This window comes from Gobio gobio (assembly GCF_949357685.1).
Source record: "Gobio gobio genome assembly, chromosome: 2".
NCBI lineage: Eukaryota > Metazoa > Chordata > Actinopteri > Cypriniformes > Gobionidae > Gobio > Gobio gobio.
In genome coordinates, this window is record NC_137098.1 from 60,089,597 (window position 1) to 60,102,190 (window position 12,594).

Genomic DNA, 12,594 nt, shown 5'->3' on the forward strand with positions numbered 1-12,594 from the left:
AGGCTTAGTTGAGACCAAGCCAAGACCAAGACTTTGAGGGTTTGAGACCAAGACAAGACCAAGACCGAGTCAAGACCAGTACTCTTTAAATTCATAAAGATCCACATTACTGCCTAAGAAATTACTTATTTTTAATCAATAAATATAATTAAAATAAGACACTATATAGAGCTGTTACCAATCAAATGAAATAACCCAATCACATTAATGATGTTAATAAATAAATCAGACAATGCACTGGCAATTTATTAATATCCCAGCAGTTGTGGTCTTAAAGCAAAATCCAGAGTCCTCTAGGTCTGAGAATGAGACAAGACCGTGTACAAATGGTCGAGGCCGAGACAAAACCAAGACCTTCAAAAAATGGTCTCAAGACCGGTCTCAAGACCAAGACCGCTCTTGAGTCCTACAACACTATCGGTTGGAAAATTATTCCTCTTTGTCAATATCATTAAAGTTGTTGTGTGGATTTCCCTATTCTCATAAGATTAGAATGATTCTTAAAACGGTATAGTTATAGTTCGTTTTCATCCTTTGTGTGAATGGCCCTTTTAAGCGAAATCAGGTCAAAGGAAACATTTCTGTTGGACAGCGGAATAATCGCATAGCCTGTGGTTTTAGGTTACCAGACCTGGGAGCACAGGGAGGCCACGCATCTAGAGAAAGAAAACATCGCCCTTTAGCAGAACAGGTGGCCTGCGCTCAAAGAATCAGAAATGCAACTGTCAAACCACGTGGAATAAGGACAAATACTGACAAATCATCCAAGAAGAATGAACACCAAGTACAGACTTGTGTCAAAGGATAGGACATGCTTTGCCTCATCTGGGAGTAGTAGATCTTTGAATGTTAAGTCATGATGGTGACCTCATGGATGGACCTCAATGTTATATAAACGCATACAAATTAAAGAAAGAACAAGTAAAGCAATGGTATTTGTACAAAGGTATTACACTATGTGATTTGCAATGGCAACAAGGAGTGTGAAAGGGAATACGCTTAGAGAAGAGTTGACAGACCGCTTCAGGCTATATTTAACATAGCCGTTTCAGTGTAGAAGACCAACCCAGATGAACAAGAGGAAAGTTTGAGTCCAGCTGAGAAATCCTGCATTGATGTCATCCGTTTCAAGTACGGTTTACTTCAAGTTTAGTAAGTGTGAAGATTTCCCCAAAACCAGTTACTCCACACACTGATCAAAACATTCCAATGCGAGACCACACATGCACAAATGTATCATGTTGGAGAATTGATTTCGTATCTATTCTAAATACATGAAGAACAAGCCACATGCACAGAGTTTCATCCAAAACAGATGCCGTGACTTCGGGAGGGAACTTACAGTGGAGTGAAGAGTTAATGTTGGCTCCATTCGTAAGTATTATTAGTCCTCAGGGCTCCTGTAGACACCCAGTGTAAATAAGCATGTCCATTCAGCCGCACGCTCTGTGAGTTCACAGGATGAAGCTGAAGTGAATGTGTCTATCTTCTGAGTTCCAGCTCTGTCCCAGCATTCAGACTGTCTGACTTTCCCTTCTGTGCTCCGTCCCTTTTCCCTCCTCCCGTCTCCTATCACTCTGCGCTTCAGACGGATTCCTCCTCCCACTAACTCCGCTCGCAATAAATCCTCACTCTCTCAAACCTACCGACAAAAGCTGTGATGTCATGTTGATTTGAAAGGAAACTCAAAAAAGTTGAAGTTTATGCTTCGAGGCATGTTTGTCATATTTTCACATTTTGCTCCTAAACTCTGGAACAGCTTTCCTGATAATGTTCGGGGGTCAGACTCACTCTCCCAGCTTAAGTCTAGATTAAAGACGCATCTCTTTAGCCAAGCATTCACATAATGCATCTCATAACCTTGCACTCCAGTTATATCAGTGCACATGATCGTCTTTGCCTTGACTTTCTCACTTGCATAATGTTTTCTTAAGCGTTCTTATGACCTAGGGAAAGCTCTGATAGAGCGTTTGACAAACAGGAATGTTTAAGGTGAGTTGTGTGAGTGTGAAAAGAGTCGGGTCAGTTTGAAATCAAGCAGGAATACAGCAAATTGAATAGAACTGGACACTCCTCTCTGAGATTCTCATTAGTTAATAGTGGGCTGCAGAAAAAGTTTCTGAATTTAAATATTCTCAACTTTTTGTTGAGAAAAAGTGGATTTACAGCGGTCGCTGACACAACAATTGTGACATTTTCATGTTGAAAATGTGATATTCTCTATCGTCAATAGTGTGGCGATGTATGAAGTAAAGCTCACAGAAGTCACTTTCAAACCAAGCAGCTTTCTGTTGGCCAATCTAGCAAATCCGCATGAACCCATTTTGAAATCTGCATGGGGAAATCTTTCACCCTCACGCGAAATTCCTAATTGTATGGATTCGTATTGAAATGACTGGATTTCAAACATTCAATACAAGTAACCGAACCTTAAAACTGGCACGCAGCATGCTAAAAGAAATGTCCTTGTATAAAAAAAACTAACTTTTGTTTAGTGTTGCGTCAGCCACATAGACTCAACTCTTATATACTATCTAGCAATAGCACACGCCACACTTTAGTTATATAAAAGGTAGTATTTTTACAATATGGAAGTTATGTAATGAGTGCATTACTTGCTCAACTAAGCAACAAAGTTCATTGTTTTCACATACCCAATCCTCAACCTAAGCACAAGCTCCACTCTTCACCACAACGGTAACACCAAAAACATAAACTCTAAATCCTCACAAAACAGAACACATGTAAAATTACATAATTAGTCATTTCTACATTTACACTCCCAATTCAGTCACAACCAAAGAAAGCTAGGAACTAGAAATCCACTGTTCGTTTAAATGCAACACCAACTTTGTAAGTAAAGTAAACTTCCATTATAAACATTTATGGATTGAAAACAATAAAATTGAGTTAGATTGTGTTGTAAAGGCTTTTATTAATTACCCTTCTTTGAAGGGGGAGGGTAGTTACAGCATCTATCAGCAAGGACGCTGACCCCTCGGATGTCTCTCATCAGGGGTGTCCAAACTTGATCCTGGAGGTCCACTGTCCTGCAGAGTTTGGCTCCAAAGTGCCTCAACACTCCTGCCTAGAAGTTTCTAGTATGCCTAGTAAGAGCTTGATCAGCTGGTTCAGGTGTGTTTAATTGGGGATGGAGCTGAACTTTGCAGGACAGTGGACCTCCAGGAGCAGGATCAGACACCCCTGTCTCACATTGTAAAGACTTTTTAAAGATGATCATGTCGCACTTAAGAAAGGAAGGTTCAATATTGGAACACTGGAAGTTTTCCTGCAGTCACTAATATACAGTCGGTAGAACTATAAGTTCTATCTGTTAGCTTTTTGGAAGAGAAAATTCCCAGAAATTAATAGTGGATGGATTTTCTGCAATATTACAATTCTTCATCATTGATATGACACACCTACAGCTGTTGTAAATCGGCTGAATCCCTTGGGAAATAAATCTACCATGTGCTATAAAACTATCAACAGCAACAACATACAGTTGTGTTCATTAGCATTTGATAATAGTTTTGATGATAAAGTCCAAACTGGTATCATTTCCTTGTCCGTCTTCAACAGCATAGAGGGCTCCACTGCTGCTGCATACTAAAAAGTGTGCAATAGAGTTCCACATACTGGGCTACAAATACAAACGCTTTGTGTGTGTGCAAAGATTCTCAGTAGTGGCAGGAACAATCTTATATGCGGTTGTGTGCTGGAAGCAGCTTCAAGACTAGAGCTGCCAAAACACTCTACAGCTTAATCAAGACGCCTGGCTCAGTCTTGGTGCTGTCTGAGGAGTGGATGCTGTCCAAACTCTCGGCCATCATGAAGGACGCCTCTCATTTACTTCATAAAACAGACTTCCAAGGTGTTCTAAAGAGTACTTCCTCCTTTGCTGATATCAGGTCGTACAGATCTGACTGAGAGTTGCACTGAATTGGCATTCTATTAGTGTACAGAAGAGATTGTTTACAATCCATCAATGAATGAGTGAAATTAGATTGAACAAGAGAAAGAAATAAAACAGCAATCATAGGGTCACTGTCGGTGTTATGATACTTCTACTATGTAAAAGCCAAATTTTGTTGCAGATCCTTTAGTTTAGCAGCACAAAACTGCTGAGTACATTACTGAAATGAACTGAATGGCCTTTCATTGAGATGTTATCTAGCAACAAAAAACATGCTTAGACCAAGCATTTTCCAACCAAACAAACCTCTCCATTTCACATCCCCTCCCTCTCGCTCTTGTTCTCCTGGTGAGCACCAGCGTGACTGATGTTCTCATAACCACACTTTCCAGACTGCCTGACCACCAGAGGGGCATTAGGTCCGTGAAAAAGGCTGCCTCAAGTTCCAGGAAAAGCCAAAGGGAAATCCTACTCCTCTCAGATTGCACACTTGGAGAGGTGACAACCCTTTTCTAGCTTTAAACCTCGAGAAATGTGCTGGTTAAAAATCACATGGCTCTATTTGTGTGCACAAAATAACATTTAAAGGTATGAAATGTACTCATCAGTCTCAGTCTGTACTAAACCTCAATTGCTCACTCTCTTGTTATTCCAAATTGGTGTGTTGTTAATTTTTCTTAACAAAAACACCAAAAAGGCACCACAGAAGTAGTCAATTTGGCTTGTGTGATATACACTACAGTTCAAAACTTTGGGGTTAGTATGATTTTTTTTGTGCTTTTATTCAACAAGAAATGGTAAATGGTAAATGGACTGCATTTATATAGCGCTTTCAACAGACCCATGGCCATCCAAAGCGCTTTACATATTGCCTCACATTCACCCATTCATACACCGACGGCGGTGTCAGCCATGCAAGGCGCCATCCAGCTCGTCGGGAGCAGCTGGGTTTAGGTGTCTTGCTCATGGACACCTCGACACTTGGTCAGGTGGAACCGGGGATTGAACCACCAACCTTCCGGTTTAGACAACCTACATGAACCACTGAGCCACTGCCGCCCATGAAAGCATGAAATTGATCAACAGTGACAGTAAAGATTAGAGTAATGATGCTGAAAATTCAGCGTTGCCATCACAGGGATAAATTACATTTTAATATATATTCAAATAGAAACCAGTTATTTTAAATTGTAATAATATTTCACAATTTTATTGTATTTTTGTTCAAGTAAACGTTTGATGAGCATTTACTTCTATCAAAGACATAAAAAAATCTTACAGACACCAAACTTTTGAACAGTAGTGTATTACTTTCCAATAGGGCTGTGCGATATTGAAGAAAAATGTGATATGCGACATCCTTGTTAAATAATGTGATATTCGGTATGCGATACGATATTTCTTTAAGTGTGTAAAATCTATTTCTTTCCCCAACTGATATCTTTCACTTAAAGCATAACCGACTGTGTTTACATGAATACTCATCAAGACAGCCATTTTGACATAACTGTGTGTGTATTTGACTGTTCGAGTGTGTAACAAGACACGAAAAAAAGAATGGCTTGTGCGCACGTTTCGGTGTGTGTGTCAGAGAGCAGACAGCTCGAGACTGCAAAGGAGTTGTTTTTCGCAACTTATTGTGTTTAATAACTCTTTTTAACATCAAGCAAGTCACATAAGTAACAGTCATGTGCACAGTCTATTCTCTGCTATATGCATTAACCTAAAACGTACACTTTTCGTAATGTTGAAGTAGCCTATTAAAATCAATCCGATATTGCATGCCCTTGCGATATGCATATTGCGATATGTACATTAGCGATATTCCGATATATACTTTCCAACCTAGTTTTCTAAGGCCATATGATCGCTTTATTTGACCAACAGACGATTTTGTTATTCCTAAACTCTTGCTTTGAGTTTCCACTGTAGCCTTTAAATTAAATATTTAAAGGATTAGTTCACTTCAAATGAAAATTTCCTGATATTTTACTTACCCCCATCTCATCCAAGATGTTTGTGTCTTTCTTTCTTCAGTTGAAAAGAAATTACGTTCTTTGAGAAAAAACATTCCATGATTTTTCACCACATCATAGACTTCAATGGCAACCAAAATGTTGAAGGTTCAAATCAATGCAGTTTCAAAGGAAGGGCTTCAGAGGCTCTGTGCGATCCCAGATGAGGAATAGGGTCTTATCTAGCCAAACCATCTGTCTTGGTCAAAAAAACAAAAAAACAAAAAACCTTTTAACCTAAATTGCTCATCTTGCGCTGCTCTGCAACACACCACGGATTGCGCAATCACGTCAGAAAGATACCGCCCCCGTGTTTACAAAGCACTCGTGCGAAGACTTATACAAACATCTGTTAGCAAAAAAGATAAAAGAACGATGTTGGATGATTTTGAAGTTGAAGATGGAGTGTTTTTTTGGTAAAGGGCATTTGTATTAGTCTTCGCACGTTCACTTTGGGCGGTACTTGCGTCTACGTCTAGCGTGATCTTTCAGACATGATTGCGCAATCTGTGGCGAGCCGCAGAGCAGCGCAAGATGAGCAATTTAGGTTAAAAAGTATATACTTTGTTTTTAATTTTTTAATGACGGATGGTTTGGCTAGATAAGACCCTATTCCTCGTCTGGGATCGCACAGAGCCTCTGAAGCCCTTCCTTTGAAACTGCTTTGATTTGGACCTTCAACATTTTGGTTGCCATTGAAGTCTATGATGTGGTGAAAAATCCTGGAGTGTTTTCCTCAAAAATTTATTTCTTTTCGACTGAAGAAAGAAAGATACGGACACCTTGGATGAGGTGGGGGTGAGAAAAATATCAGGAAATTTTCATTTTGAAGTGAACTAATCCTTTAAATAAAGTTGGTGACGGATGGGAAGTGGGGATTTTCAGTGAATAAGAATTGACAGTGATTGTACCATTAGTACTTTGTTCATCACACAAAGCTGCCGCATGACTTCAGATTCTTTAGTTAAAAATAATAATAGTAATAATGTAGTGAGGGTTGAAGCTCAAAGTAATGTGTGTTTTCAGTTTGCCCAGTACTAATGGTACTATCACTGTCAGGCAGAGTGCCAAGTGTTTATAATAGTTTCATGGGTATCCTTGTCTATTGAAAACAGAAAAAAAAACATGATTGTGCTTGAGAATAATGGAGCATCACAAAGGCCACTCTGTGTATTTAGAGAGAAAAGAAATAAAAAGCATGAATTGAAAACAGGATTGGAACATGATACAGACTGACTGACCTTTCTATGTACTAATAACTAAACAATTAGACACACCTGTATCTCTGTTTTCATGCATCAGCACTGCAGCAAATACAAAACTATGATTTTACAGTATGATGCGGGTGGCTTAGTTGAAAGCAAGGCAGAAACTGCTATATCTTACCTCAAGGTCATTAAGTGAATGAGCGAGACTGAGTCGTTTAGCTGGACCCGATGGTCTTCGAACAGAGGAACGTCCCCTTGTGAGTGCCCAAAATAAAGATCCCTGAGAGGACAAACATTGATCAGAGTTAAATACATTTTATGTACAATCCTTCAGAATGCAAGTGAATAACATTAATGTGTCTACAGTGGCATAAAAAAGAAATAATTACAATTGGTTACAATGCTCTTTTATCAGTGTTGCTTAAAACTAATTTGTAGTTTAATACAAAATATTGAATGTAAACAACATAACAGGTTAACGCCACAAAAAAATCAAAATGGCTCTTTCAAAAATGTAATTTACGCTTTATTTCACAGTGTCCTTGTTACACGTTACATGTAGTTAATTACATGCGACTAACTCTAAACCAAACCCTAACCCTATAAGAACATGTAGTTAATTAATATTACTCAGTACTTAAATGTATAATTACACTGTAACATGGACACCTTAAAATAAAGTGCAACCAAAAATTCTTGTTTTTCACGTACTTTCACAAAAATGTAACACATACATATTGATTATATTATTGCAACACCACCCTAGTGAAAAATCTATATATTTTACGCAATGTATTAGAAATAGATTTATTTTATGCCAAGTATACTACAAATACATTTACATATTATTAACATAAATACCCTTCAATTGTATTTTTGGTAGACTAAACTGATATCCTTAAAGTCTGCTAAACTAATTGTATTTAAAGGGATAGTTCACCCAAAAACTGTAAAAAATATTATCCCATGATTTACTCACCCTCAAGCCATCCTAGGTTTATATGGCATTCTTCTTACAGACGAACACAATCGGGGGTTATATTAAAAAATGTCCTGGGCTAATCCAAACCAGGGCTAATCCAATAATGGCAGTAAATGGCAGCCCAAAATGTGAAGCCCAAAAAAGTGCATTCATCCATTATAAACGTACTCTTCCGTGGGGGTTAATAAAGGCCTTCTGAAGCGAATTAATGGGTTTGTGTAAGAAAAACATCCATATTTAAAACTTTATCAAATAAAATCTCTAGCATTCAAATGTAACGCCTCTCGCAGTTCAAAACACTTACACTACGGCCCGACGTCATCATAGCGCCAGTTACGCTTTTTCCGTTAGTTGAATACAGAAGATGGTCTGCCGGAAGTGACATATTTTACTTTTGTAATGTGTTAAATATAGATATATTTCTTCCAAAAATCCCATCGATTCGCTTCAGAAGGCCCTTATTAACCCCTCAGAGCCGTATGGATTACTTTTATAATGGATGAATGCACTTTTTGGGCTTCAAATTTTGGGCTGCCATTCACTGCCATTATAAAGCTTGAAAGAGCCTGGACATTTTTTTTTATATATATACCTCCCGATTGTATTCGTCTGAAAGAAGAATGTCATATACACCTAGGATGACTTGAGTGTGAGTAAATCATGGGCTAATTTTCATTTTTGGGTGAACTATCCCTTTAATTGTGCTAAAGTGGAACTATTGCAAGTATACTTTGGGTTATTACACTTTAAATATCTTGCATTTAAAGACTGATATACAGAGATCATATTATCCTTACTAATAGTGATATTAAAACACCATTTAGGTTTTATATTAATAAATGTGCATTGTGCAATAAAGTACTCTAAATAAAGTTTAATTATAATATTTATATCAGTAAGTCAAGCGATATGTCAGTAAATATGTTAATGGATTTTATAAATGCATTTTAAATACCTTTTGCTATAGGTTTTTTTTTTCACTAGGGCACTGACATTAAAATTGGTTTTAAAAAAAGTTATGTAAATTATTAAATGAAATGTTTAACAATTTAAATGTTAATACTCTGTGTTCCATTTAAAAAAAAAATCCTCTAAAATTTAGGCTTTAAAATTAAATCTGAAGAACTTAACATGTCAGAGAGAGACAGATGACCCAGCAATAAATCATCTCAGTGAAAGGAAGGAAATAATTTTCATCTGTTCCTTTACATGGCTGACAAATTGTTGCTAGGTGACTCCCAACCTTGTTAATAAAGCTAAAGCTGATCCATCCGGCGTAATCATATTGAACTGCACTAATCAACCCAATAGCTCCATCTGCTGTGCCTGTTACTCGCAGCACCATCTGTTCCTTGACTCATTGTATTAAGCCCTTTAACTTAGCATGGTGGCAATAAACCTGCCATAAGACTGACCGCTGGGCAGACAGCAAAGACAAAGCAAAGATTGTCTAGTTTGATTTATCTTACAGAGTTAGGATCTATTTGAGAGAAGAAAAACAATAGTTTGCAATCAGTAAAAAGAGCATTACATTGTTGTATTGTATTGTAACATTATTTCAGTGCTTACAATCATCACTACTTAAGGTTAATGCCATTTTAAAGTTGCCATGAAATCAAAATGGACAATTCTTATTATTTATGTAATAATTGTAGTGTTTATTATAAATGATTTATCTGTGCACTTCTTTCTAATTTCTAATTTCTTCCTGTCATGTGCAACTGCGCGTTGTTTCTGCCTCCATTTTGTTAGCAACGCCCAACTTTCAACAATCCAATCAATTCCCGAAGAACGAAATCAAGCCCCGCCCTACTTTTTTTTTTTTCCATTTCAGAAGCCGTTTCATTCGGATATACGTCACATTAGGGAAAAAAAGAACAAACGCAACTTCAGTTTCATGCCGACTTTAAGGTATTTTTAAGATTCACTTATACTTAAAGGGATAGGTTACCCAAAAATGAAAATTTTAATTACTCACCCTCATTTCGCTTCAAACCATAAAACTTTATGATGAAATCTGAGAGCTTGCTGTCCCTCCATTGACAGCTACACAACTACCACTTTGATGCTTCAAAAAGTTAATAAAGAGATCGTAAAACTAATCCATATGAATTAGTCCAAATTTTCTGAAGAGACTCGATCACTTTATATGATGAACAGATTGACTTTAGGCTTTTATTCACATACAAACATTGATCAGCGGACATAAACAGAAAGAAGATCAACCGAACCTGCATGACGCGAGAACAAGCCTCTTAAGGCATCTTTACACAGCAGAAACACGGCACAGAAACCGATTCAAAAGCGGCATAACATCACAAAAATGTGCATTTACACAGACCGTTTAATGCGTCTCTGAAGCGGCATAAATGCATTTAAACAGGAATGAAAATCGCGGAAATTAATGCTTTGAACATTACAACAGTTTTAACTAAGTGTTATAAATTAATGAAAAAATAATGAAATATATATATAAAAAAAACAAAAAAACAGAATTTTAAATTAAATTATTTTCCTCTGCGTGCTATATATAGGCGCTTTTGATGTTTGTTATGATTCTGTAGGCCTATAGGCTATTGTAGGCTACGGTATAGCCTAGTTGTTTTATATTTCGTAATAAAATTGTGCCTCATTGAACAAATGCTATATATATTATTACGGGTAGATCAGGATTTAAAGTGGACAAACGTTTTTTTTAAAGAAACATGAAGTCACTTTTGGAGCATTCGCAACAAATGAACAATGATAGCGTTTCAGGACAGCAGATATATCAGCAAATATCAAATCTAATATCAAATATCGTTCTCAAAGAGATAATTTTTTGAACATAATATTACAATGCACGATCACAGTGACGCCGACTGGGTTAAGCATAACCCATCTGAGGGAAATGTTGCAGTGCGTTGATCTGCCAGACTCTTCAAAGGAAGATTACAAATGGGAAACGGCAATTTATTACACACGACGGTGGTTTGCTTGACGATGTGAGTTAGAGCCCTACACAGGCCACAAACCTAGGCCCTAGGCCCTAGCCCGGCCCGTGTCCGACAGCTTATCAAAATTTTCGGCCTGTGTTTTTTTTCTTTTATTTTTTTATCCTCCCTATTAGGCTACACATTGTTGCAGCCATTAAAATAGTTCAGTTTTGTTTTTAATGTCAAAGTATTTATATTGTGTTTCTTTTCTTTATTAAGTTAATTTAGAAAAATGTTTGAAGCATTTTTTGGTTTGTTAAATTAAAGTTTTAGTTTTTTAAAGTGACAGTGAGTTAACCACGTTTGATCAATTTAGCCTCTCAAATCAACACTGGACTTGTCTTGCCTATAATAAAATCCATAGATATAAAACACTTCAAGCATCACAATGTTAGTTTAAACATTTAGCCTATATCACCACCACAAAAGGGCATTTTTGACATGCTGAGGCAGACTAATGCTGCTCGCAAAAGAAACGGGCTAAAAATTAAAACATGTGGGTTGTCTAACACCTCTCCGCAAAATGAATATAATTCCGATATTCAATTCCCTTCAATTTAAATGTGAGTAAAGGACTCTTGTACCTGAATTCCTAGATGGTTTGTCTCCTGCTTCTTGATTCTCGCGCCGCGTGAGCTGACGCTGACAGGCGGTTGTCATGAAAAAGGGGTAGTTTAAGGCAGCACAAGCTCGAGTTCATTTACACTGAATCAAAGCCGTTTTCAGCATCGCCTTTGATACTAGGGGCCAAGGTGGATCAGACCCGGCATATTTTAAGTCTGCTTTAATGCGGCATTGCGTCTTTACACAGAATTTTGAGCAGACACAGAGCCGCTTTAGAGCTGCCTTAACTCGGCTGTGTAAAGATGCCTTTACAGAAGCTCAAACGTGCTGCGTAACACGAGAATGAACCTCATTGGTTCTTTCTGACGCTCAAACGTGCTGCGTAACACGAGAATGAACCTCATTGGTTCTTTCTGACGCTCAAACGTGCTGCGTAACACGAGAATGAACCTCATTGGTTCTTTCTGACGCTCAAACGTGCTGCGTAACACGAGAATGAACCTCATTGGTTCTTTCTGACGCTCAGACGTGCTGCGTAACACGAGAATGAACCTCATTGGTTCTTTCTGACGCTCAAACGTGCTGCGTAACACAAGAATGACCCTCATTGGTTCTTTTTGACGCTCAAGCGTTATGCGTAACACGAGAATGAACCTCATTGGTTCTTTCTGACGCTCAAACGTGCTGCGTAACACAAGAATGACCCTCATTGGTTCTTTTTGACGCTCAAGCGTTATGCGTAACACGAGAATGAACCTCATTGGTTCTTTCTGACGCTCAAACGTGCTGCGTAACACGAGAATGAACCTCATTGGTTCTTTTTGACGCTCAAGCGTTATGCGTAACACGAGAATGAACCTCATTGGTTCTTTCTGACGCTCAAACGTGCTGCGTAACACGAGAATAAACCTCATTGGTTCTTTCTGACGCTCAA

The 12,594-nt window shown here is 37.9% G+C and overlaps 1 protein-coding gene across 1 annotated transcript in view; it reads right to left on the reverse strand.

Moving 5' to 3' along the window:
- rgs12a (regulator of G protein signaling 12a) overlaps positions 1-12,594 on the reverse strand; it is a 62,261-nt gene that overhangs the window by 39,687 nt on the left and 9,980 nt on the right. Inside the window, exon 3 of the mRNA XM_079841904.1 lies at positions 7,318-7,419. Coding sequence (XP_079698030.1) covers positions 7,318-7,419 — 102 coding nt within the window. The remainder of the gene's footprint in view (positions 1-7,317; positions 7,420-12,594) is intronic.